The sequence below is a fragment of the Salminus brasiliensis genome, chromosome 19 (genome assembly GCF_030463535.1).
Source record: "Salminus brasiliensis chromosome 19, fSalBra1.hap2, whole genome shotgun sequence".
Lineage (NCBI taxonomy): Eukaryota > Metazoa > Chordata > Actinopteri > Characiformes > Bryconidae > Salminus > Salminus brasiliensis.
Window position 1 is genome coordinate 13,656,345 of NC_132896.1, and position 27,998 is coordinate 13,684,342.

General features: G+C 41.8%; 2 protein-coding genes across 2 annotated transcripts; one reads left to right on the top strand and one right to left on the bottom strand.

The window, feature by feature from the left end:
- Positions 1-1,642: 1,642 nt before the first annotated feature.
- Positions 1,643-12,418, top strand: hmmr (hyaluronan-mediated motility receptor (RHAMM)). The gene is made up of 18 exons (XM_072663682.1): positions 1,643-1,721; positions 2,179-2,255; positions 2,342-2,419; positions 3,523-3,711; positions 3,820-3,906; positions 4,021-4,132; positions 4,376-4,441; positions 4,902-4,975; positions 5,071-5,141; positions 5,257-5,624; positions 5,764-5,912; positions 6,745-6,959; positions 8,007-8,123; positions 8,205-8,363; positions 9,668-10,054; positions 11,434-11,506; positions 11,630-11,806; positions 11,904-12,418. Exons 1-18 carry the CDS (start codon positions 1,652-1,654, stop codon positions 12,051-12,053), a joined length of 2,619 nt encoding a protein of 872 aa, XP_072519783.1. The 5' UTR covers positions 1,643-1,651; the 3' UTR covers positions 12,054-12,418.
- Positions 12,419-13,211: 793 nt separating this feature from the next.
- insb (preproinsulin b) lies at positions 13,212-14,790 on the bottom strand. The gene is made up of 2 exons (XM_072663663.1): positions 14,610-14,790; positions 13,212-13,357 (listed from the first exon to the last, which is right to left on the bottom strand). The coding sequence occupies exons 1-2, from the start codon at positions 14,788-14,790 to the stop codon at positions 13,212-13,214; spliced, it is 327 nt and encodes a 108-aa protein (XP_072519764.1).
- Positions 14,791-27,998: the final 13,208 nt, after the last annotated feature.

Here is a 27,998-nt window from a genome sequence, read left to right on the forward strand (position 1 = left end):
CGACGTAACACACCGAGCGCGGTCTCTGATTGGACTGCCTTCAGGTTTGACGTTTTTCAAAAGCTTTTCATTGGTCAGTGAGTTTTCTTTAATTTGATTGGATGGCGCGACAGTTTCAAAAAATCCAGCGGGTGTTGGTAACGCTGTAGTAGGTCTTCGTTTAAAACGTAGTCTTTTTTTATTATTATTATTATTTTATTATTATTTTGATTCTTATAATATAAGTATGTCGTTTTCAAGAGCTCCTCTGAAACGATTCAATGAACATATCGGTAAGTATTAATGATACAGCCTGTTCAGACTGCTTTCATAACAAAGTGGACAGTGGAGTTCAGAGAACATGGCTAGCTAGGCTACACTACTCTGCTGGGTTTAGGTTACACTGTGTTGTTGTTTACAATCAGTGTTTTACGTTATATTGAACTTCTTTTGCATAATTTAACGTTAAATCCTGAGGTGAACAGAAGTTTAACTGCTCTTGTGTTGACAACGACTTGCTCACCGTAAAACTACTGTAGCTAAAGTCTGGCTCAGGCTGGAAAGTGTGGCTAAGGGGATCTATGGCTATGTCTGAAACTGGATGTTAGCTAGTCATGAGTCAGTGCTTTAGGAACAGTTTAGTGCTCAGGGTCTCTGCAACCAAATCACGGTGGCATCAATACGCCCATTGGCTAATGTTAGCTAGCATTTTACCCCAAAAACATGCGATTAGACATGACTGAGGGCCCCTGCCTCAGAAACCTCTCTGACACAGCCTAGAGTTAAGTCCCAGCTCTGAAAGCTCTAACTTTTTAAGGTAAGTCACTTTATACAACAGGAATAGACATAAACATACATTTATATTTAGCTCCACTCTCTCTCATACCTGTCTCATAGTTTACATATCAAAGAATTTCTACAGATCCCTCCTGTCTTTGTATATTCTGTATTTTGTATTTATTTAATATAATGTTTTAAAATGTGTTTAGTATGGATATAATTTTGTCCTCCTGTAGAGCATCAACCTGAGCCTCACCACAAGTATTTCAATGCATAAATGTCCTGACATCAAGTCAAGTCAAGTGGGTTTATTGTCATTTCAACTACATACAGAGTACACAGTGAAACGAAACAACGTTCCTCCCGGACCATGGTGCAACATAGACAGTGCATACAAAACACAAGTGCAACACAAACAAACAAGTGCGGACAGACAACACAGTACAGACAGAGGATAATAAATAATGACGGTAGTGTGCAAGTTGTGCAATGTGCGATAAATAGAGTCCAGTGAGGTAGTAAAGTTATCAGTGCAAATGCTTGTGCAAAAAATGCTTCCCATGTTATCTGGGATAAATGGTTGGAAAGAGGGAGAGAGAGAGAGAGAGGGAGAGTGTAAGACATGATGTGCAAATGACAAATAAACCTGAAACTTGAACTTGAGGTTAGTTAGCAGGCTAATGTTTTCTGGCGTACAACGTTAACCTGTCTGGATAACATTAGTAGAAATACATGAGCTGCTTATTTCACTAGCTAGTGCTAGTTAACCAAAGACTTTTTAAAGAGTGACACCTTAATCCTAAGTAGTTTACTTCTGTGTGTGATCTTCATGATCTTTTCCCTAATGTTTCCCCCATTACTAGGTTGTGCTCCTCCACCTGGTACCTACGATATGAAGGGTGTGGACGTGAAGGGAGCCGCATCCTTTCATAAGGCAGAGCGCTTCAAAGCCCCATCTAAAGGTAAAAGCAGCTTCCCTTAGAGACTGGTGGCTTTTCCCCTATCAGAAGTGCTGTTAGTCAGCCAAGGCATGTTTGCTTGAAGTTTTTCTTTCATTTCTTTAGCACCGCCGCTGTACAAGGCTAAGATTTATCAAGGCTGTCATGGCTTAGCCCTCTGTTACTTTAGATATTTTAACCATGTAGCATCAGAGCAAAATGACACACTCAGACTTGGCAGCAAACATGTTGGACTATGTTTGTGGTAAGGGGAATATTCTGTACATTAGATATTTCAGTGAACTGATAACATAATCTCCATGTAAGACCAGTTCCCTAGGCCCAGATTGAGTCTGTCAGTATTTAGAATTGTAACGCACCAATTACTTTGCGTTTTAGGCCACGGCCAAGTCCAAATTCATGTCCATGGAACCTTTTCTTGGTTGTCTTTTCATGTGTCAATGTGTGTCCACTGTTTTAGCCACAGATTTACCTCCACCACTCTCAAAAGATGCCCTGATGTCTCCAGTGCGAAGGACCGTGTCTGTGGATGGACTGGTGAGTGTCCTGCCCATGTGATTCTGAGGTAGGAAAATAATCAGAAGGGTTAGCTGTCTTTTACACACTTTTTCTCTCGCACGCAGGATAGCGGTTCAAGCTCCAAAAAGGACAAAAGCAGTTTCCAAGCGGAGATGAAGCATCAGAAACTTCTGGAGAAGGAGGTGTGTTTCAGGTTTTGTAATCATAACTACAGCCAGGTTATGCGTTCACAGAAATTCCCAGCAAAATATCAACTAAATTTGAGAAAAGATCTTAAATAAGCTGCACCCACAAATATTTCAGACCAAGAGGCCTTTTGAGAAGAAGAATGGGGTTGGGTGAATGTTATACATGGGCTTGCAAGGGGGTGGAACATTTCTAGACAATTTCCAGTAAATTACTGCTCTGGAACTTTGGAAATATTCCAAAATGTTAACCTACATTAAAATTATGGGAATTTATTGGAATTAATAGGACATCTTGGATAATTTAAAGGAACTATGTCATACACTATCGTCAATGCAGCATTTTTTTTTATCAACAGCAGACATGAAGGCATAACAATACATCTAAATTTACCATGGGAATAAACTGGTAATTATGGGAATTACCGGACTTGCAGGACTGTAGTGAGTTCTTTTCTTATGCTTCAGTATATATATTTTACCAACTAATTAAGCTAGTAGAGTAAGTTTATCACCTTTAGCCTTGAGTATTCCCATTTTATTCCTGTTAATTCCCATGGTAAATTTCCCAACTTTGAAAATTCCCAGAATATTGCAACCCTAGTTATATTTTGCCTTTAATCTATAGTATGACCTGCAATCTACAGTTAATAAGAACTTAAGAAGTTGGAGGCTAAACTGCTTGCTGCTGTGAGAGAGAGCTCTTAGCCAAACCATAGCAACCACTTGGCAACACCATGGCCACCAACCGAGGAACTACTGCAAATACTCAGCAACCGCCTGGGGGACCATTGCAGCAGCATAGCAGCTATGTTGGATCCCATAGAAGCCACTTAGGATTCTATGGGATCCAAACTTCGCCGTTTCAACACACTAAGCAGCACCGTACACCTGGGATGCCAAAGCAATCACTTGGCAACAGCTTAGCAAATTCATTAAAGGTGAATCCACTTTAGCTGCACAATCGTTCCCAGTTTGTACTATTCTGGTTCTAGTAATTATAATTAATTAATATAATTATAATATAAATATTGCAACCCTAGTTATATTTTCCCTTTAATCTATAGTATGACCTGCAATCTATTTATCCTGCTTCCCAGATCCGATCATTGATTCAGCAGAGAGGGGAGCAAGACCGCCGGCTCCTGGCCATGGAGGAAGAGCTTAAGAAGTTGGAGGCTAAACTGCTTGCTGCTGTGAGAGAGAAGACCGGCCTTGCAGCCAGTGTGGCTTCTCTTGAAAGACAACTTGTCGAGCTAAAGAAAACGAACGAGTTTCTTAAGTCCAAGGTGAGTTGTGAAGTTTAAAAAAAAAAAAACTCCTCACATTTAAGTTAACCTGAACTTGACTAAATGGGTGGTCTTGAGTTCATTTTTGTTTTATGTACACCTGTGTAGGTCTCTGCAGACACTACAAAAAAGAGAATCAATTCTCTGTCGATGGAGCTGATGGAGGCAAGAAATAAACTAGATGCGAAGGACAAGGTGAGTTACCTTTTTATTCCTTAGCAGGTCAAGAATCCTCATGCATTCTACTGTACTGAAACTTTTTTAATGTATTCAGCCCATGACCCAGATGAACTCTCTGATTTGATGCAGGAGCTGAGTTTTCTGAAAATCAGTTCAGAAGGCAAAGTTAAGGTGCTGGAGACGGATCTTGAAGCCTCAAGAGCAACTCTTAATGCTCTTCAGGAGAGGAACAAAGATCTTGGTGAGCACTGACACTGTTGGTACTTGAAGAGTAAACAAGCCAAAAAAAGGTCTTGATTTATCTGAGCTTCACAGCAAATACATAACCTGCTCAGAGCGTCAGTGTGGAATAACGTCTAAAGTTAAAACGACACATTCCCTATTGTGTTCCACGTGCTAAGTAGACGTACGAAAAAAAGTAAGTCTTAACTGTCCTCTTGAAGTTCTACATTTATTTTAATATTTCTTACTTGGGTTTTTTCAGAGGACCTCCATGAAGAGACTAAAGCTCAAAATGAGGAGATTGAGAAAGGAATGGATAAGCTGCATGGTAAGTTGATATAATAATAAATTGTTTTGCAATGTTATCTGATTTGTTGTTCTGGTCCTTTATTTTCTGCTGGATTTTCCGGCATAATTTGTCCTGCGGTTTCGAGATACCCACACAGTTTCAAATCCAGATTGTTTCATTCGATTTTATGTGTCCTTGTATATAGCAGTTTGCACAAATCTGATGCTATGCGCAAACCGTGTGTCCAATCAGATACAGGCCTATAGGAATAATATTCCCTGTAGGAATAAATGGGTGCATAAGTTTGGCACCCCTTTAATATCACAGTGATACAAATACATTTGTAACACCCAAACTTCAACATAGGGTATTATAACAACTGCTTGGCAATAACTGAATCCCCTTTAGCTGCACAACCGTTCCCAGGTTGCACGATTCTAGTTTTAGTAATTATAATTAATTAATAATTCGTCCTTTACTGTATTATCTTCCACTTCAGCTGTCATACAGGAGCTGCGGGAGGAAATAAAGGCTCTACAAGGTTATCTTGATGCTGCGAATGAAGAGATTCTGGTATTGTTTAGCTTCTTAATAATGACTAAACTAGTAAAGTTGTTGGTCGTCTGTCCAAGTTCTTCAGACTAGTCTAATAAACTGTTCTTTGTAAGGATCTGAAGGGTAAGCTGCAAGACAAATCCGCAATGGAGCGGCGCGTGTCTGACTCTCAAGACAAACTCGGGTAAGAGAATGTGCCTCCACACCCTACCAGTGCATGACTGTTTTTAAATTTGACGAGTTTAAAGTTTTCTGAATTAAAGGAGTTCTTTTCCCCTCTCTGTTTTCATCCTGTTAAGTGAGGTGGAGCACCATTTGGAGAAGCGTACTGCAGAGCTGCGTGACTCCCAGAACACCCTCATGGAGAAGGAACAGGAGCTGCAGAAGTGCCAGCATGAGCTCCAGGAGACCCAGAGCACTCTCTCAGAACGGGAGAGGGAGCTGAAGCGGCACGAGAGTGAAATGGAGGCTTCCAAGTCTGCGCTGAGAGAGTTGGAGGAGAAGATCCAGCAGGGAGCGCAGGAGCTGCAGGACTCCCAGGGCACGGTGAAGCAGCAGGAACAGGAGCTGACCCGCATCCGGGAGGTCCTGAGGAGGACTGAGGAGGAGCTGGACCAGAGAGTGGCTCTCATGGGTGAGCGCTGCCTGACCCTGGAGGATGAAAGAGGTGGGTGTGGTCATTTGTAATGCACATTGATTGCAAACAAGATGGATTTTTTTTTTTTTCTCCCATATATGTGAGATGAAGTGTCCGTAGCTTTTATGTCATATCAGTTTTCATTTCTGATCTTTGTCTGTATGTGCAGTCAGGACACAAGAGGAAGGTCTGAGAAGGGTTCAGGAGTTACTGGCCGATATTAACTCGCTGGAAGAGAGTAGGAAGACTGAAAAGGAAGCCCATGATGAGTTGAAACTGCGACTTTCTGCTCTTGAAGAACAGCTAGAACATGAAAAGGTGACCTTATTATATAATGTGTAATAGATTAATATTATTGTATATTTAAATACTAAATGGTTTTCATTCTTTTAGTAAAATATACATACATACATACATACATTTTGTAGTTCATTAAACAAAGTACAATATTGATCAAATCCTAATACCTTAAATAATTTTCTTTCAAAACCTAAATAATCTTTACTTCTGAAGTTGTCTTGGAATGTAGTTTTTCAGTGTATGTGACTTTGGTTGTGGTGGAGACGTGCTCAGATGCTGTTTTACTGTTTGTGGGTGTTGTGGCCCTTATGGCTCCCTTCCTGGGCTTTATACAGATTCTCACAGCTGTGCTTCTTCCTCTCTGCCTTTTTCCAATCAATGCTTTTCCCACTCACCTAGTGTTAGCTTTTAGCCTTTTTAGTCTAGCTTTCATGTTCTTCTGAATTAGCTGTTGCATTTAAGTTTAAAAGGCTTTCACTGAAGTTTTACATTTTTGGGCCCTTTCTAAGAAATGAAGAAAAACATGGTTATTCAGCCGTGGAGTTCAGGACTGGTGGATAGTAAAATCCTTGTGCTAACAATTATGGCCTGGAGTTTTTTTTGTTTTGTTTTGTTTTTCCCCTGCAATCCCACTTAGTGTGTATGAAGGCCCTATGCTTCTAGCACGGAAAATGAGGGCTTTATCTGTTTGTTGTGCAGTACAGGGATTAACCTGCTATATTCGCCTATATATTGTGCAGTGACTATGGCATGAGTTGTGTTTAACTGTTTGCCAGACCTGTTTTGAACCTAGTAGTACTAACTTATTCCAGCTAATGTTATCTGACTCGTTGGCATCTCAATGCTGCAGGCTCGTAGTGACTCCCTGAGCAGCGAGCTGGCACGTGAGCGCAGTGCAACGGAAACTGAGAGAAAGCAACTTGAGGAGGAGCTGGAAGAGGTGCTGGAGGAGCTGTCTACACTAGAACAGCAGGAGCGGCTGCACGAGGAGGCCGTCCAGTGTCTGACTGGGGAGAAGCACACGCTAGCAGAGGACCTGATCGGGGCACGCACAGAGCTAGAGAGGTCAGGGTCTTTCAGAAGTTTATATTTGTTTGGTTGTTGCAGTTCAGTCTTGGTAGGCTTTGCATTTATTCTGACCTTTGAAATAGAACCAAAGGTGATAAAGGTGATATATGACAAAAGGCTGCAAGTAGAGGTCTGCAAAAAGGTTCTTGCGTGATCCACACAATAACTAGCAGGGGAAAAAATATATAAAATGTAAATCTAACCGCTGGATCCGTAAACCTCTTATGAACGCCTTCATATCGGTATTAAACCACAAAATTGTTCAAAGTGATACGTTAACATTATTGTGGCTACATCCAAATTTGCACATTTTTACCTTGCTAAGGCAACTACTCTGCTAATAAATGAAATTCTAATAATAGCTAGTTTTGGAATGCTGTGTGGTTTGGGATGCAGCCCTGCTTAAATAGTAAAAAAGTGTCAAACTGGGCATGACTGTGGAGTGAGAATGGGCAGAGTTGATGCAAAATTTTGTGGACAGGAGTGCACAACTCGCCGTTTGGTTCGTTTAGATGCCTCTGGTTCAGTTGGTGTTCACGCTTCAACAAACCTCACTAGAGTCCATTCAGAAACGGACTGAGACCCACCAGCTTGGTCTGTCTTGGTCTGCTTGTTTGGTGCGCATCAGGGTTTGAAAGGCAGCATTAACGCTAACTGAGCAATCGCACCAGGGTTTGTTTTAATCCGCCAAAAGCTGACAAGTCACTCATACCTTTATTAGATTTGAGGTTAATTATGAATAATTAACTACTAATTCTTGGTTCCAGAAACCTGTTGAGGCAAACAAATATAGGTAGCTAGCCTTGGTAAGCTAACCTCTTGCCAACCTCCTAAAATTTGATAAACTAGCCTGAAATTGCTCATTAAGCTTTTATAATTTTCCAGATGGCGAGCAACTATGAGATTCCAACGTAATTTTCTAGTTGCCTAATTGTTTTAATGTTATTATGGTCAATAGATATATGAATCTTTGCAACCCTAACCCCAAGTGAACATGTTCGTCCTGTGGCTACTTTGCATTATTGATGTTAACAATATCGATAGGAGGAATCTTGAAGTGAAAGCTCTGAAAGAGGCTCATGAGAAGGCTATGAAGAAACTTCAGGAGGAGCACAGCAGCTCCCTGGGCAAGATTGGCGAAATGGCCACTGAGCTAGAGGGGTGAGTACTGTAGCGTTAGCTGCAAAACCACTTGAACCGCTTTGAATTGGGTCATGCTGTTAATACTTTAACCACTTCTAGTACCAGGCAGGCTTTGAGTGTGCAGAAGGAACAGGCTGAGGCCCGTGCTCAGCAGCTGGAGGAGGAGATGAGAACAGTCGGCCAGCAGCTGCAAGAGGAGCAACAGCAAATCCTCCATCTTAAACACACTCAAGATAAGGAGCGGGAAGAGTATGCCAGGTCAGATTTCATGTCTGTGTGCATTGAGTCTATCCAGTACATGGCCAAAATTGGTCATTCATGTGCATGTCTACTAAATATGCCTGAAAACAGTTGAAGTTGAGTCCTAAGACCAATCACTGGACTTTGTACTGTCCGATATGAGGCTTTATCCTCCAACACTTGTGTAGGTAGCTCAGCAGTTGATTAACAGCACCTGCACTGGGCTGTCTGATACTTGGCAGCTCTGTAGCTGAGCTAGCTAAACAAAGCCTAGCTTAATGAGTGAGCTACAGATCCAAAACCATAGGAAAAAATGAGTCCTCATCTAAACGTCTAGAAGTGTGCTTTCTGTCAGCCAGGCTTGAATTTGTTCTGTGGTGACTGTTATCCTGCTAACTAAGCTAATGCTAACCAGCTTATCTGTTATGGTTCAGAGCTGTTTAACATTTGCAGTTGTCAGACTGATTTAACACTTATTGAATGATTGATTTAAAAGTGTGCACAGTGTTCAGCACTCTGACCCTGTCTTAAAGTAACAGAGGGATTGTACAGAAGCCACAAACATGCATTTCTGTTTAATTTATTTCTTATCCTATCACAATATATTTTGTAGTACAACAGAATTATTGCAGTGTCACTTTTTTCTAATATCATGCAGCCCTGCATTCATCAGTCTATGCACACACCTAGAGGCTATGCACATCATGTATTCTGCAGGTGTTGAACCATCACACCTATATCGTGGCTGTTCAGTATGAATCCATGAAGTTTGTAAACCTTCTTTGGAACTTAAATATTTTGGTTCCCTTATTTTCTATTGGCCATAGGTTGGATCCAAGTAGAATAAGTTGTTCACTGTTTATCCGCTTCTAGATTACATCAAATTGGCCAAAATACATCAAACATTTCGATATCGGACTAGTGTGAAAGATCTGAGCATGTGCTTCTCGCATTCTGCCCAATTTACTCTGCCAACTATTGATTCTGACTGCCCTCAAATCTGCAGACTAGAGCCAGCCAGCCAGCCAGCTGAGAAAATGGGAAGCAAGCATGCAGTGTAACACCAGTGTAAAGGAAAGGGCTGTATTTCCTACTTAGATATGAAGTATGTTTTTGAAGCGATGAAAGATGGCGTTCTGCATTTCAACTCGGTCCTGGAGTAGAGGCTAAAACACATGGCCACTGTCCACTTATTTCTGGACTGCATACCCATACCGTTATGCACCACCAGAGTGTTTGCTGGTAATGTGATGAAGCGTATGTCGTTTAATGAGCAGAACATACTGAAAATGTATGTAAATATGTGTTTGGCATGTGTCCAGGATGTTGCTAGAAGTACAGACCAAGCTGGCTCAGAGCGAAAAAGAGCTGAAGCATGTTGTGGAGGCTCACAGCACTGAGCTGAGGCGTCTGCAGGAAGAGACTGAGCAGGAGCGGCAGGAGAAAACGCAGGTCCTGGCTCAACTGGAGCAGGCCCGTCAGAGGAGGAGGGAGTCTGCTGAGGGTCGGGTGCAGGAGGCACAGGTCCTGAAGGACAAGATGGAGGCTCTGCAACAGGACGTTGCTGAGCAGCGCAGGCTGCTGAAGCAGAAGGATGCCTATCTGCAGAGCCTAACAAAGGAGTGGCAGCAAGAGAAAGAGCAGCTCAGTTTGCAGATGGAGCGGGAGCAACTCTGTTTCACCGAACAACTTGCAGAGGCACAACAAAGGTGAGTGCATCACATAAACACGTTACACAGTCGTTAGATTAACGTCCTGGACGGGTTCTTTAAAATTTATCACATTTTACTGGTTGGATTAAATTAATTGGAAGTAATGGTAGAATTAATCAAATGTCAAATCTGTTTAGGGGGGTTGTTTCTTAACATTAGTGTTGGGATTAGTCTGGGTTTAAAGAGGCTGCAAGAGTCTGACTGCGCTGGTGTTTGGGAGGGGGCGTCTAAGTCTAAAGGGGCCTAAAGGGTGTGTGTGTGGGGGGGGGGGGGGGTCAATGAGCACAGTATGTTATTTAATGATTCTCTTTGTGCTATGATGCTCCTGGTGAAAGGGCACTAGTGCCTGCACAAAGCTTCTTATAGTAGGACTGGACTGCTGGTCTAGGATCTGGTCTTGTCGGAAGGCTGCACGTCATAAAGAGGAGACAAATCTAATCCTAAATGTAGTAAAATAAATGGCAACCTTTTTGTATTTTTTAACATATTTAAACATTGACTTTTAAACAAAATTGAGATGGAGGTGATATGAGTGAACAACTGTAGAAATGTCTTGAAATGATCTGTAAAATTGATGCAATCTTCCACATCGGCTGTGGGAAAAAGAACATCAGAGGGGATTTTGGAGGAGGTTGTCTTATTTAAAACGTGGATCACCACGGTGAGGTCCAAAAAGCTTTCTGAAGGCCTTAGCGAGAAGGTTGTGGATGAATGAGACTGGGAAGGGGTTTAAAAATATCTTGGAACAATTCAAAATCAGCTGTTTCGCTGTTCAACATGGCCATGTCCTAGCAAGTACAGCCCAAGCGCATACTGCCACAGCTGAGGTCAAAAGTAAAACATCTACCACATGTCCAAATCACATTGTTCCAGATGTCCTGGACCTTCTCTATGTCTTGCCATGTTGTGACTGTAGATTAGTGCATCTCTAAAATGATGACTATGCCTTGGCTCTGGTGTCATTCTGCGGTGTCCAAATGTTTGTGGACTTCTTGTAATGAATGCATTGCGCTACTTTTAAGCTGCACCCATTACTGCTACGGATGTGCAAATGTGCGCACATGCACAGCTCCTACAGTCCCTGTAGAGATGTACTGCCAATAGAATAGGACCCTCCAGCGCAGATAAATGTAAGCCTTTGAACTGTTGGCACCATACCTAATGTCAGGTGTGGGATGTAGGGGTATAAAGCCCCCAGCATTAAATTACTCCAATTATCACACTAAGCAATAAACGATCAGGTGTCTCAATACTTTTTTTTTTTTTTTTTTTAAATGTAGTGGAGGTATGGTACTGTTGCACCCCCAATTCTAGCGTGTAGCTTTATTCATGTTCAAACTGTATGTCTTCATGAATGTGTTCACATCTTCCTACAGCACTTCTACTGAAGAAATGGAGCACTGGAAAAGCTTGTATGAGAAGCTCTATGCCAAAGTTAAACCCTTTCAGGTTAGTCTGTGCTCCTTTAAAACTACTTCTACAGAACTGGTACTGCTGACAGTGTGTGCAGTGCAGATGGTCTCTGTAGCTCCCTGGTGTGCCTCTCATTTTTCTGCTGCTTGTGGTCTCCAGGAGCAGCTGGACGGCTTCGCGGCAGAGAGGGATGCCCTGCTCAACGAGAAGGGGGCCACTCAGGCAGAGCTGAGCAAACTGGCTGGCGCCTACGCCAATCTGCTGGGCCATCAGAACCAGAGGCAGAAGATTAAGCACATGGTCAAACTTAAGGAAGAGAATTTGGAGCTTAAACAGGTCAGAATCGAACCACAGGCATGGTCTAGATTTCTGAACATGTGCTTGTAGTAGATTCTGTTAATGATCCATTTATACTGGTGTTTGTGTTCTACAGGAAGTGGCTAAGCTTAGGTCACAGATAGGCAAGCAGAAGCGGGAGCTGGAGCAGATGAAGTCCAATCAGGCTCCACGCAAGTTTGACCCCAGCAAAGCCTTCAAGCATGAGCTCAAGGAGAACCAGCAGCCTATGTCCGGTCTGAGATAGTGGGTCGTGCTACCAACTGTTGATGTCTTGGGCTATATTTGTTATGAAATGGACAATGTCTTAACTGTCGAGATACAAACGCTACAGGGCTAATGGATGTGCTCTCTTGCTCAAAGTGAGCATTAAACTCTGATGTAGACTTCACTAGGAGCTTGGAGGACAAAAAAATGGCCCAGAAAAAAAAAACGCTTATTTTAAGTATAAATATAAAGTCAGGCCTTCTGGCAATACATCCTGTTCTATGCAAGCGTTCCGGTTTAGCTCTGCAGTGTTTGAACAAGAGTGTTATTTATATACAGGTGAGTCAGTGTATGGGTGTGTGCATATGGTGCACTGATCAAAATATTAACTTTGGTGTCTGTAGTGCATGGGATTTAATTTTTTTTCCCCCTTCCGTGAATATATATTTCTCCATTCTCTTGGTTAAAAAAAAATGCCAGTTTATTTGGCAAAAGATATTAAATATGTATCTCTGATTGTCCAAGCTACTGGCTTGTTTGTCTTCAACTTTTGGTCAAGTCTTAATTCCAGTTTGACAGATGTCACACTCTAACCTGGCTACATTTTGTTTCCGAGTCTTTCACTCGTGATTTTAAAACCTTTCATTTATTGCATTATTTTGATCTGTAGACTATTACAGTTGATAAATAAATAAATATTACTATATATTTCTGGTTCAGTGGTTTTACTTTATTTCTTTTGTCTGTAAACTTTCAGCCTAATTTATGAATGTATGTAGTACATGTGATTTGTTTATATTGACCTAATCATAAATTTCCTATGTTTTAATTCTGATTTGCCTCATTTTTCTTTTGCACAACTCTCCAACAGAGGGCGCTACAGTTCTGTAGCTCACAAGCCCGCTGTAGTTAATCAGTTTCATTACATCATGCACACCGGTCTCACACAATGCACACGTCCTTTACCTGTTAGTACTAACAGCTTACATTCTCTTCTCCATTTTATTCTACTCAATTTATAGTTTGCTTTTGACCCTTCTGCACCTCTATGTGAGTGAATTACACCGACATTAGGAGGAGTTTTGCAAAGGAAATGGCACTTAGTTCTGTTGCAGGAAGTGGTTTATTTGTTGGCCAAGGTCATCAGCGATTTCTCCATAATTGGCAACAGTGTGGGTGTGTGCTTCTGAGCAGGTGGTCAGTTGCAGTAGTTCTGCAGGTGGGAAAAGCTGCAGGGCCTGTGGCAACACTGGTCCACGATCCCTCTCTTCACCTTCAGCTCCACCTTCTTCAAAGGGCTTCCCTCCGCTGTGTTCTCATGACCAGACGTCTGTGACAGGACAGCTGGAGGAGAGAATGTTCCTCATCTATTATGCTTTGAAGAATGAATGTTATTTGGGGTAGAAAACAACTGACATTGATGTTAAAATATGACATTTACTTAAGTTAGAATGTAGTAAAAATGCTTATTTTTTCATTTGTTAGAACTTTTCTTTTCAGACAATCAGCAAAAGTAGTGATGAGTGAAATGTCAACTTTGCTTTTAGAATTTCCTTTTGTATTTGGGGTTGTCCTCTTTGCAGTATTCACTCAAACTGGCATAAACTCCATATTTGGGCAAAATTGTTGCGATGAGGAAGTCAGGTCCACCTGAGCAGCATCAGAAGAGCTCAGAGAAAGTAGTCTGGCATTGACGTGGTCAATATCCCATTTGCATATGTATGAATATTTATATGGTGCCGGGATATCGATAACAGGTTTGTGGGTTTGATTCCCAGGCTTGGCAAGCTGCCACTGTTGGGCCCTTGAGCAAGGCCCTTTACCCTCTCTGCTCCCTGGGCGCTGGAGTTGGCTGCCCACCGCTCTGTGTGTGTGTGTGTGTGTGTGTGTGTGTGTGTGTGTGTGTGCGCGTTCACTACCAGATGGGTTAAATGCGGAGGACACATTTTGCTGTACAGTGTACACTGTACAGTGACACATATGTGCACCTTTATCTTTATATTTAAATGAAACTAGCTCAGAACTGAGCTTATTTCCTAGGCTGACTTGTTTTAATGTTTATCAAAGTATTTCTTTATGTGATCAGATCTTGCCAGAACTGTTGTTGAACAACAGAAGTGAGCTAAACGGTGCTACAAGTGATGATTTGACCACAATTCAGTTTTCCCTATTACCCCACATGTCTTATGTTAAAACCAATATATTATGAGAGATGTGAGGGGGAAATAGTTCAGTTGTATTAACCACCCTTTAATAACTGCTAATTTAACCTCAGGGTTCTTTCACTAGCACTGTAAAGGCATTGCATGATGCAAGTTTCTCTACTCCCACTGAGCTGCTTGTAAATGTTACATAATACCCTTTTACATAATCCCAACTGGGCTTGCCTTCTGGTTTATGGCTCTTGTTTTTAAGCCCTTCTGCCTGAAGAAATAGGGGGCGGGTGTGCAACAGTAGACCCAGTCATTGGGAGTTCTGTCTCTAGAAGCTGATTTTTAGACACCAAACATATATCCTGTCGTCCTTGGAGAAATAGAAAAATTATCAGTATTGTTTTTAACTGGTTTAATGAATACTGTGCTAAATACTTTCTCACCCAACAAGGCCTCTAGGTCCCTCTCTCCTCTGTTGGCGTAAAAGAAGCCTCTTGCTCCACACACAAAGTAGAGAGCATCCACCAGGCTGGAGCCACACAGGTGCTGAGATGGAGCAGAGTGGGTGCCTGGAGAGTAGACCAGCAAGAGGAGCACGGGGGCTGCTTGCAACATCAAGGCCATGGCAAAAAGCATCTAAGGAAGCAATCAAAAAATACACTGTAAGTCATGCAGAGTTTGTATGTTGTGTATGCCCTATTTTTCTTTTTTTCTTTTTTTTTTAGCCCAGGCTTAAATGTAATTTGAGGCCACCCAATGGCTTACAATAACAGCACAGCAATTCAGCACTCACCAGACACGGCGCAGGCGTGATCAGCAGTGAAGTGGTTGGTATGGTGGAGCAGGGTTCACCTGCTTATATAGCTCTCATCAAATAGAGCTTTAGTCCTTGATGGCATCGGCGGAAAAACTGAAGTTCTAACGTAATGCAATGACTCCCTAGACACGTTCATCCCTAAGTATGGCATTAGGTTCCCAGGTGATATAACAAGCTCAGACAGAAGTCAGAGTGTGATGCACAGGTCAAGGGTGTAACCTTGCTCAGAATGATGATATTAGGCTCTATAACGTTAAACATATAACGGTGCATAGAATTGCAACCTACCGTCCATTGAAATAGATATTGGTTGTAAGTCAATGGATTTATTGGTACTCTGGTACTCATTGGTACTGAAAGATGTTGTATGGTAGCCATTAAATTGAACTAAACAAAAGAGCTGAACCGTGATTTCATTCTCTTGAGCTACGGTGAATTAGACATTGATGGATTATACGTTTTAAGCCCATTACAAGTTATTAGTCCATTCTTGGCCTAATTTTCCAAGGACTTTGAGCCTCAGTTCATGACTCACTAAATGTTACTGTAAAGGCTAATATCAAACGAGATGAACAGAAATGACTGACGGTGTTCAAAATTCTAGCAGTAAACCACTATAGCTTTAGATAATATCAGAAATCAACCGAGGGCATACAGTCTGGATCTGGAGCTATGAGGCTATGAAGCTATGAAGATCTCTTTAATCCAGCTTAGGCAAGACAGATGTCCTTGCATGTGGAGATGAATAGCTCTGTTGCACAAGCTGTAAAATAAGAGGCTTTCCCATACATGCTTTATTGGTCGCTGTGTTTCATTCCACCTTTGCGTACACCTGTCTCAGACAGGGCTACGTTCCTTACCTGTTCATATTAACTAGCTTAGACTCTCTTCTCATTAATATTAGATAACCTCTAACAGACTTCTACTATTAACCATTTGTTGTCCATTGATAAAGCTCGCTTTGTTTCTTTATGCACTGTTCATTCATTTCCTTACACATTATTCTTTCTATTTAACAACTGTTGCTGTGTATGGACCAGAATAGCGTTCTGGTGATTAGAGTTAGTTGACCATTTCTTCCTTTTGCATCATTTTCTCTATCATTACCAGCTTTTTAGTCAAGCTTTAGACAGCATTTAAGAGATGGAAGTAAGATATGGTGAATCTGAAATACTGTAATCTCCTAATTGAAAAGAAAATCCACCATATACCCAGCCCCCTATCGAAAGCCCTGCAAGTACCTACTCAAAGCTGGCGAGACCGTTAAATGCAACAGTCACTTTGGGAGAATATGTTGTTATAATAGGTCTCTCAGACAATCTTTGCAATGATTGTGCATCAGCAGCACTGCAGGGCATATACATGGGATGCCGTGTGAACCAGGCCTACACAGAAGTGGAGCTCAAATTTAGAGAGCCAGGTTGTAACCCTAGCTTGAGGAAACACCTCTCGGGGAAGCACATGGAAAACTGCAAGTGGACATATTTTTGCCTTAGCCAAAGTCACACACTTACTGTTTATGCATACAGTAAATGCTGCAAGTTGCGAGGTGAAGCCGCCAGGAATCAGCCCTGTTTCACCATTTCCCACAGATGCGCAATCGCATTGAGATCTGAGAACATCTTAAAGTCTTTGTTGTGGTCCCCACAACACTTCACTAGTTTGTCTTCTTCCCACAGTGCATCCTGACTCCATTCATGTAAACAGTGCATTCATACCTGGTCTTCCACATCACGTAAAAGACGAAAACAGGACTCATGAAAATGGACAGGGGTTAGCATGGGCGCTGATCAATACACTGCATGTTGTGACATATTCTTCTTGTCATTAAGACCAGCTGGGATAGCCTTTATTCGTCTCACACATCTATGAGCTCTGGCCCTCCAACAGCCTGTGTTCGTTGTTGGTCCCTCCTCGGACCTCTGTAGGTAGGTACTCATTGCTGCTGACCAGGAGCACCTGAAAAATCCCCTTGATGTTTTAGATAGCATAATAAATTGGTTCTATTCCAAGTCTTCAAGCCTGCACATTTCTTCTGCATTCAACATGTTGACCATGAAACCCAATATTTCGCGTAATGTGAGTGATCGAAATGGTCTGGCTCATCTGAATCAAGTACAGATGCAAAAGAGTTATCCGGTCAGTGTTCCTCTCCATAATGAGACCTTTTTTTTTTACTTCCTTCTGCCTGTGGCTCTTGACCTGACAGGCAAGGGGAAAAGCTTAAGGGCATTTGACGTTCTGTTGTGCGACAAGCACTTTGGAGCTGAGTGCAGGCCCATGGGTGTGCCACCTTCCGCACCCTGACAGGGTCTCTCTGCGCCTGCTCTTGCCCTGTCTGAACAGTGACAGGCCGTAATTCTGCACTAACCTCTGTCATGACCTCCCCCCCCCATACTCCCCACCCCACCGTTTCTTAAAACCCTAACACACACACAATAGTAGCGTTAGCACTTTCCAGCGTCCTTCTTTGGACATACAATATCTCACTGAATACTAAAAGAGAGCCTCATGAAGGATGTCTTGTGAAACCATGACCTGCTTTGAAATGACTTGTTAAATTGAGTCTTCTCTCTTTTTTCCTTCGTTCTTACCTACACACTTGTCCTGCAGGCATGAGAACGTGATGAATGCTGTCAAGGAGTGATAGAGTATGGTGAGGGAAAGGCCTGACAGTTGAGAAAATGAATGTATTTCTTAGATTTGACAAATCCCCATAGAAAAAAAAGACAATGAGACACATGCGTGTTCCTTTTTTATCTCTGTGCGAAGAAAGAGGGGGGATTTCTGAGCTAGTACGTAATTGCCCTCTTTGTCCCGAACCTGACGAGGTAGAAATGGGATGTAAATCATTGGAATTGAGCTGTTGTCTCATTTTCTTATTGCCATGTGATGTTCACTTTGATTGATGCTGCTGCTGAAGTTTTTTTTTTCTTCTCCTGTGAAAATGATTCACTTTGGCCTTCAGAGCTTTGGAGCTTCAGATCCTTCATTGGCTACTCCGTAACAAGCAGTGCAAACAGGCCCACATATGTGCTTTCTTGTGACTGAGCTAACTTTTGAAGCATTTTCCTACACTATATGTCCAAATTTTTGAGGACACCCACTTCGAATGAATGCATTCAGCTACTGCGAGTTGCTCACGCTGCTGACACACATATGCACAGATATGAATGGTAAACATGTGGGAGAGGTTGGGTAACATGCCTCACATAACATGCAGAAACTCACACGGCCGTGCAGTTGCAATGCAAGCTGCATTCTAGAGTGACAGCCAAGACTGGCCAAGCTGCCTACAACCATCAGCATTCTTTCATTCTGGCAGCCATAGATCATCCAGTTGAATCAGTACAGCAGCACACTCAGTCCTACTGTCCACATGTCCTCCATCGCAGTGTTTTAAACAGCTTACAAATATGAGGATTGTACGTTTGCTATGCTTTGTCATTTGTGTTCACATACTACATGTTTCAGGCCCTAGGGCCGTGCTGTACCTGCTTTTAACTACTTGTACATGTGGGACAAACCCACAACATGGCTGTCCTGCTTATGCTGCGAGTGTAGGTTGTGCATGTCCTCAGGAATTAATGCTATGTGTCTGTGTGATGCAACACAACCACAAACAGTGGAGGCAGTATTAAACAATTAAACAGTAATATCCTTTTCATAGCTCTGCTTATTGTTGACCTTTTTGTGCTAAATGAGATAGTAGTAATCAAGGACAGAATTCACACACTGGTGGGGTATATTTCACACTGACCTCCTGTCTCAGAGCACAGAGATTCCCAACTCTGGTCCTGGAGGACCCTCTGCCCTGAATGTTGTAGTGGTTTTCTGCTGTAACGCCTTACCCTCAGCTTAGGAAGAGCTTATTGTTAAATAACTGATTAGCTGGCCCAGGTGTGTTGAAAGCAGGGTAAACATTAAAAATGTGCAGTTTGGACACCACTGTCCTATCTTTTAATCCTTCAGCTAGAAAAAAGGTATGCAGACAGGTGATAAATGCTGAACATGTAGCATCTCTGTAAGCATATATGCAGCAGCCCTAAGGCGGTCCTAACAGTTTTAATACTATTTAATATCATTGATCCGGAATCAGTGTGTGCTTTTTTTTGCTTGTTAAACACCTTAAATAAGAGTAGACATAAATACAGCAAAAAAAACAAAAAACAAAAAAAAACAGAAAAAAACAATTATGTTCAGTCCTGTCTGGGAACACCAGACACTGCATGGATTTGTTCAGTTCTCACCAGATTAACTTTCACAATGGAATGATTACTGATGAATTAGGTATTGGAAAACTGTGTTTCCCAGTTTTTCTAGTGGGAATAACCACCCGTCTCTAACTAACCACAGGGTCTCTAGAACATCCCACATAGTTAGCGTGTTCCGAGATGCTATCACCCTTCACCATTATGACCACCCCTAGTTTTAAATGAATTCGGTCCGGGAAACACAGATGCCACATGACAGAGTTTGCTGTGCAAATAGATAAGCAAGCACACCAGTCAGTTGTAGTACAGGGCAAAACGATCATCAAGGCAAAGGTAATGGGCGAAAGGTTGTAGCGTCTTGGAAAGTGCTAACTTTGTGGGATGTACTAGAGCTGCTGTAGTAAAGGTGTACCGAGAATGAAGTTCTTGCACATTATATGCCTCCCAATGGCTTAACAGTGGTGCCCCACAGGCCATTGATGCCAGAGGGGAACGACAACTCTGGCAAGTCGTACAGAGCAATAGACACACCACTATAGACCAGTTAACCTCTATAACGAACACCTTCCATCACCTAATATAGTCCATGCCATGACGTCTCGCTAGTGTTAACCAAGCCAATGGTGGTTATTCCCACTGTTAGGTAGATAATCACAGTATTCTGATATGGTGTAGTTTCTTAGAAACCTAATATGTGATTGTAACAATCACAAAATAATGTGTAAAGTTAGTTGCATACATATAAATAAGTAAATGGAACTATAGTTGGGTTGGATCCATTGTGGTTCTCACAACACATCCACGTCTGAATGGTATTAAGCTTTAGACCAAAGCTTCAGAGCTCACATGAACTGTACGATGGTGTGTGTGTGTGTTTAAGCTTATGGACTAGTGTGAGTTTTGCTGCCATAGGAAGTCTTACAGAGGTCAGGCAGATCAATATGGCTGAATCAGCCTCTGCAGTCCTTTCACCCCTCAGCTAGTCAGTCAGGACCGGGGCGGTCAGAGTGCGGCTCAGGGGGAGGTCAGGCCTGTGCTGTAATGAAGTAATGAGGTCTGCAGGTTCCTCCATTGCCACACAGGGCCAGGCAGTGGGCATATGTGGGGAATACACAAAGCTCCTTCTCTTATCTGTCCTCTGTGTGTGTGGTCTGCTTATATCTTTCACTCTGCCTCTAAGGGTTCATGAAGGTCATTAAATATCCATGATGGAGTGTTGTGAGAATACCGAAATACCAAAACCTGATTGTTATTTCCTGTGAACATGCTGAGTCTTAGTTTGGTTCCCCTGATGTTCCCCTGCTCTGCTGCAAAGACACAGTCACTACGCAGATCTCGTGGCTGGAGATTTTGATGCCAGTGTTAGCTGTCATGTCTGAGGTACAGTCTGAAGTGAATACAGATGTACTGTAAAATCCTATGGAGCTATTTCCTGCAGGATTTATCTCTTTCTCATGGATGTGGAATTGCTAGCAGGCTTATTAGTAGGCATTACTCCATATTACTAGAGCGATCCATATCTCGGTCATGAAAATGAATAAGTGAGGGAAGATTGATTTCAGCAACCCAGATGCTGAGGTCTGGTAAAGCTAGCCTAACACTCCCTCATCTCATATGTACATTCTTGAAGTGAGAGCTATTGATGTGCACAAGAAGCCTGGGTTCACCCATACCTGTAAACTCTTCGTTACAAAGCATGACAAAGCATGGCAAGCAAGGAATGTTCTCGCTCCCTGAGAATGCCTAAGAACACCATTTTTGATGCAGCGTCCTTCAGTTGGAAAAGATACAGAAGTTGAACAGAAGTTGGTTAAGTCATAGTTCATTAGTGCTTGAATACTAATGTCTAGCCATTGCTATACATGATAATACTATATGAAATTGTTTGTTTAGGATTTCTTTAAGTGTAACACAATACATTATATGGATTAAAATATTGGGACCCACCTCTGAATCACTGAATTCAGGTGATTAATTCAGTCCCATTGCCACAGGAGTATAAAATCAGGCACCTAGCCATGCAGTCTGCCTTTACACACATTAGTGTAAGAATGGGTCTAAGTTTGGTCTAAGGAGCTCACTGAATTCCAGCGTGGTGCTGTAATTGGATGCCGCCATTGCAACAAGTTAGTTCATGAAATTTCTGCCCTCCTAGATATTCCACCATCAGCTGTGAGTGCTATTATTGAAAAGTGAAAGTGTTTAGGAAGCACAGTAACTCAGCCATGAAGTGGCAGCAGACGTAAAGTTACTGAGTCCTGAGCCTCATAGTACATAAAAGTCACCAACAATCTGCTGACTCAATAACTGCAGAGTTCCCAACCTGCAGAAACTCTATATCAATGCCTATGTAGCTAGAATGAGATGTCAGAAACGCTCCTGAAGGTGTAAGGTGTAGGTGTCCCAATACTTTTGTCCATATACTGTATATGGGAGATGTTAAATAAGCGGAGGGTGTCATTGACAATAACTGAGCCAAAACATCTCTTGATTTTAGGATCTTTATTTCCAGCACAATCACTCTTGGGCTGCAGCACTTTATAGACACGAGAGAGAATGCCCTTGTCAACGTCTTTTGTTTTCAGTTGTTCAACACGGACAGCTCCACACTGGGCCAGTCAATGCCGATCATTTGTTTGCTGAGGTATAATGCGGCTGAAACAAAAGCCAGCTTCAGTGGAATGCTAATGTGGCTTTTGAAGTGCTGATGAGGGCCACTCTTTGACTGTAGCAAGCTTTTTTTTATATATTTCATGTGCGTGTGTGTCCTTGCATTTCAAACATCGCGGCAGGAGGTCAAACAGAACACTGAACCGAATCTCACCGAAGGCATAGAGCAAGATTTCATTATCCCTCCGCACTACAGATTGTCTTTGCTTAACAACGTTATTTTAAATTGGTAAGGGGGGATTTGGCCCGTGCCACCTGTAGGGCTCCTGAGTCCTGCTGTGTTGTAATTTCTCAAATTAAATCCGTTTGCAACTCTTATTATGCCTGAGAGGTTGCCAAGGGTAAAGAAGAAAGGAAGGTCATTGGTATGCAGGTCGAGTTATTTTTTTTTGGCCTGATTTCCGTCTTGAACAATCATGAGATTTAGAGCTCCATCAAAGCTGCGGGAATATATCATAAACTGGGTGAAATCTTAATGCTGTTTTTGTGGGCCACCTAAGCAGCTCCAAGAGAATGTATCCCCCCATGCTCAATTATCCATGTAATTGAAAAACTGGAGTGGTGGGTCGAAAACACCCATCGTCCAGACCCTTCAGAATTGAAAAAATAGAATGACATTGTTTAACACGTGGAAAGAGAGAGAGAGAGCGAGAGAGAGATCAAAGCCTGGGTTCCTGATGTTCCTCTGCCCTTGTGTCCATTCTGCCTGACACCTCTGAACTCCGCCAATGTCCTGGTCTCCATGGCTAGCTTGTCTTTGTCTAGGTAAATGAGTTCCGTAATTGGCAGGTGTGCTCCGTGCCTCACCCTTCATTGCGCGGTAATGAGATCTTGACTGCTTCTCTTAATGATGGAGGAGCTTTGATATTAAAATCAACACTGGCTAACGTGCCCGGAATTGGATACAATGCATTTCAACGCGATCCCTCTGATCTCCGGCTAGAATGTTAATAGGCCCTCCTTTTCGAATATAGATGTTGGGATGTGTGGTTATGCTGATTGCTTATGCATGCTGCCTTACGTTTGATACCTATTTCATGTACATGAGATCTGGTGATCAGGCTTGTGCTGATCTGGAATTGTCGAATATTTCCTCTGCTGGATGCTGGATGCAATGGAGAGAGTGACTTGAGTGGAAAATGAATGAGGGTGAGAGAACTACAGAGATGCACCTCCATCTTCTGTTCTTTTGCAGCCGTCTATTCACTCGAACATCTCCAAGCTCAGTTCTCTGAATGTCAAGTGCTAGCTACAGTCAGATTTATTGTAGAACCCCAGATTACATTTTGCACTGTGGTCCTTATCACATATCATTCTTCCATTGTTATCTGATGATACAAGCTCCTAGGAAGAGTCATGGGTGAATGTTTGTAATGCTGTGAAACTTCTAGATGCTTACGGCTATGTTTGCAATGCTAGAGTAAGTGCCTGTTTCAATACACAGCTTGGTCACACTGCTGATCTGCGGTCACACTCCTAAAATGCACAACGTGTACAAAAACGGAGGCAACACTTGCAATCCTGAACCTAAAGTAAGGCTTTGTTCAGAAGGTGAATCAGATCTCAACCTTTTTCACCCCACTGAATTTTTACTGCAATGAATGACTATAATATGCCAAAGTGAACTTTTCAATAAGTAACATCCCTTTTTACGACAAATGCCCCAACAAGGCTGAGAACATATGAAATAGTTCTTAGATATGCTGTTAATCAAAGAAGGAGAAACACCTGGCTGGACTCAAGGTGGGAATCTTTATTGATGTGCTTTAAATGTTATTTTAGCAGATAATGTTGATTTCAATGAAGTTGTAATTGTATTATTTCCTGGTTTTATTAGAAAATGTTTTGTTTTAAGTCTCTGGAAGTCTCTGAAAATGGTCAGGACTCCATGAGAGTGTTATTGAATTCTGTTGGGATCTAAAGCTTTTTCAAATTTCAGAATCAGAATCAGAATCAGAAATACTTTATTGATCCCGGGAGGGAAATTGCAATTGTTACAGTTGCAACAGTTAGTGTAAGAATAAACACTCTATAAATAAACACTCTATAAAATAAAATACATTTAGGAAAAAGAGAGACACAAATGAGAAATATATATATATATAAGTGTCATATTGTATATAACTGTGATAATAAATCTGGAAAATTATTGAAAATGCACACATTAAATTGAATTATTCTATTATTATTGCACATTTATTATTAATTATAATATTATGCATATTAATATTATTTAAAGTTATAAGCGACCATAAATTATTAGACTGTAGTTGCATTTGCTCCCATATTCGTGCATCACCACAGGAACAATGCACGCAAATCTAAATCTAAACTTCTCCCCTGTTCAGACTGCAGAAAATCCACCCTGCTCAAATCTGGAGCTGCCCATCTAAACACAGCTTTAATTCCCAAACCCACCACTGAAAACCTATTCTATGTGTATGTCCTGGATTTTAGTATAGCATATGGAAGTGTCTCAAATGAGCTGTTAACACTGTCACTTCTAAAACAACATAAAAAGCCTATGCAAGCCACTTCTACCGAAGGCGTAGCCTAGGTGTTTTGAAAGTGTTGCTATGTGGTTTGCATTTATGGTCTAACGGTGATGCGAGGAAGGCTCTGGACAGGGATTTGGCTCAGTAGTAGGCCTATATGGGCTGGTGTAGACTCAGGAATTATGACAGGATGGCAGGCGTGGCCTGATCAAAGGGATTAGTTTCTTTAGCCTCTAGCTGATTTCAGCGGCCTTAGACCCAGGGCACTGAATGCTGTAATTCCTAATATCTTGGCTCGCCAGGTCCACACATCGTAAAGCATTTTTCAGCGTATGCATATGCTCGGCTTTGGCACTCGCACATCCTCGTTAATACAGTGATGCCACTTTTCCTACTAGAGAAGCCACCGTTTCACCCACTCTTCCACACACTCTTTTCGAACTCCTGAAATGCTGGATTCCTACCACCACAGCAAGCTGATGCTGCTTTATATAGCCATTTCATACTGCAACAAAAACCATTACCGTGGCAAACAGCCCCACAGGGGACACCATCTTATTCCATGAGCCTCAGCTCCAATAAAAGCTATAAAGTAATACCTTATAACCAAACATTGCCACCTTTCTTTTCGCTCTTTTTACAGTGACAAATAAGAAAAGCTTGGTGTTTTTCAGCTGAGGGAAAATCTTTGTCGTGGCAAGAAAAAGCCTCCTTTGCTCTGATTTAAGCTTCTGGAGCTGAAATGCAAAGCAGACATCTTTCTTTAAAAGGCTCCTGCACATAAAATAAACAAGAGGAATAAGTGTAACCTGCAGCCCTCCTCTCACCCAGCCAATCCATTTAAGAGAGCCTTCTGATTTATGAAAGGATTCTGTACAATAGGGGGCTTTAATGTGCTTTATTAATATTTTTTAGTTTATGAAATTGGATGAAAGGGGTCATGGTAGCCATTAAGCAGATTAATGGTCGATGTTGGGTAAAGAAGATGCAATAAACCTAAAAGTTAATGCTGTCGTCGCCGCGGAAAAGGGCTGATGGGAAAGCAAGTCGGAAAGCAACTAATAGACATAATTCAGTAAGGTAATGTCTGATAACTGCAGACAAGATGGATATCACTTGGCAATATTATGGAGTGTGTCGAGGAGCGCGGGCACATTTATGTACATTATTTATGCCCAGTAATGAACACCATAATGAAAAGTGGACACACCGATAAATATGAGGCGGCAATAGATCCTGCCCGATAATCATTGGTGCAATTAACGTGTCCCACCGAAGTGCCGTCAGCTGGGAGTTTTTACTTTCCTCGCCCCAAAGTAAATTTGGGCCTAAAACATCCGATTTTAATCATAGATATGGCTCGGAGTGAAAGAGGTGGCCCGAGGCAGGAAATAACCTGCTTCTTCCATCATGGAAGATGATGAAAAGTAGTTTACACCCACTTAATGGGTGAGGAATGTTGAAAGCTCTCATTTGCAGAGGCTACCCAATCATTTATAAATATGTGTCTTTTGAAGATAATGACTTGTCGGCACAAATGGGTAGAATTACCCTCCCATTGATTGTTCAAATCATCATTTGTCTAGTTTGCTTTCTCACACACCCCGTTGTGTCACAGCCATCCTCAAGACCGTACTGGCATGAAGTGCTAAAGAGACAAAGCACATTTTTAGATGGGAAGAGCTGTAGTAGCTCCTGTTCTACTTTGGCTGTAGTTCAGCAACGTATTTAGACAGGTAATTGAAGCCTGGATGACTTTTAGTTCAGGACATCTAAGCTTTACAAATATGTCTGTAGGGGAGGTGCAAGCGTGCCCTTTGTCCAAGTTTTATTGGACTGTATGTCTGTGTGTGTGTGTATGTGTGCACGCACACACCGGAGTTTGCAGCCTGCTGCTCGGCTGTGATAAACTGCCATTACTGAGCTGCTTGTCAGCCAGAGGTGATCTATCAGTGTCAGAACTACTCAGCGTGCTGAACATCCCCCATTCTCACGGGCGTATCAAAGCCTATCTCTGTCTGCCCAAGCCTCTTCAGTCCCTCTCTTCTCCTAACCTGAGCTCTGTGCAGAGTCTACATCCTGCCCCAGCCTCATTCACCATTTATAGATCATACCCACACTTACACACATATTGCATTCAGACTTTTTTTTTCTCACTCTGTGCACTGTGTACGAATTGGGGTAGCATGATATGGACAAAATATCATATTGTGACTGTATTGCTATGCATTACAATTGTCATTTCCCATGCAATATATTAAAGGGCCTATTTCATTAAAAACTATAGTCTCCTAACTAATAAAGGTTTAGATTAATGAAATATAAGATTTTGTCATGCATGTATCTGCAATTTGCTCAAACAGTCATGTGACAAAATTAAGACAACTCATGAAAACCCTCATGATGACATTTTAGGATTGTCTGATAGGCATTTTTACGCATCTTGTGCTCTGCTCTTGGGCTAGGATGGCTTGACCTGACCAAGGTGGCAATTGTTTTACCTGTAAATTATTATGTAGACAGGAGAGTGGCTGATTTCTTAGTGTTCTGAGATCTTTTTTAGTCTCTTCCCAGACTCATGTGCATCTACAACCTTCTTTCTGAAGGCCTCAGAGAGTTCTTTGGATCTCGCCATGATGATACCACTCAATTCAGCACTTAGGACCAACTCAAGCTAAATATCTGAGGCTTAAATAACACAGGCTCCTCCAGAAACTCCTCAAACAATGTTCTAATCATCTGCAGCTGATGTGCTGCACCTGATTCTAATATTAGACTATTTGAGTAGTAAAAAATGAGGGGTTGTCTTAAGTTCCTTTCTTAAGTGTCTTCCACACAATAGAAATGAAATAAGCTCTTCTAATTGCACCTGTTCTTAAACAGCATTTTACATATCTGTTATGTTTACACGGCTCCTACAGACTATGGTATACCCTGTGGTATCTGTACATGTCCAATGTGAGGAAACAATTATTGGAATGGTGTTATATAGATCTTGGTTTTAGTCACCCCAGTTACTGTATTTCATTTCACCCCAGCTTGTTTTCCTCAGCCTGACACACAGAGGTGTGGAAAGCTCACTGATTTAGAGGTTACAGCCCCATGAGTGGTGCTTTCAGGAGACTATCAGGCTTCACTGTGGCGTCTTAAAGTAACAGCGTGTTGCTGTGGATGAGGCAACAGTTTGAGCTGCTTAGGAAAGTAGTGAAAGCTTACACTGAGTCTATGAGATAATTTAGTAAAAATACTAAAGTAGTTTCATTAGTAGTGATTAGTTGATCACAATTAGATTACAAACTTGATAGGATAACTGATTTGATCTCTACTTCTTTGAATTGATAAAAATAAAGGTTCTCTGTGAGGGCATAATTTACCTTGTTTAATTGCTTTGGACATCCCTCTCCCTCAGTTATCCAATGAGATGCTAGATGCGAGCATACTAACAGAATTGGACAGTTAGTGTTCTCCTCCAAGCATATTCAGGCTGTGAATTACTGGGGTGAAATGAAAAATAGGAACATGATTACATTTGGAGGGGGAAGGGGGGTGAATTACCTAGTCCCTGTAGAGAAGTACTGCAAATAGAAATAGCTCTCTGGAGCAGATGCACATTAACCTTTTGGCACCATGCCCAAT

Excerpts from the sequence above, each read along its gene's own strand:
- hmmr (XM_072663682.1), top strand. The coding sequence starts at position 1,652 with ATGAAGGGTGTGGACGTGAAGGGAGCCGCATCCTTTCATAAGGCAGAG. Across the intron at positions 5,142-5,256 it reads GACTCTCAAGACAAACTCGG|TGAGGTGGAGCACCATTTGG; the intron begins GTAAGAGAATGT and ends CATCCTGTTAAG. Across the intron at positions 8,124-8,204 it reads ATGGCCACTGAGCTAGAGGG|TACCAGGCAGGCTTTGAGTG; the intron begins GTGAGTACTGTA and ends AACCACTTCTAG.
- insb (XM_072663663.1), bottom strand. The coding sequence starts at position 14,790 with ATGGCCTTGATGTTGCAAGCAGCCCCCGTGCTCCTCTTGCTGGTCTAC. Across the intron at positions 13,358-14,609 it reads GGACCTAGAGGCCTTGTTGG|CTGTCCTGTCACAGACGTCT; the intron begins GTGAGAAAGTAT and ends TCTCTCCTCCAG.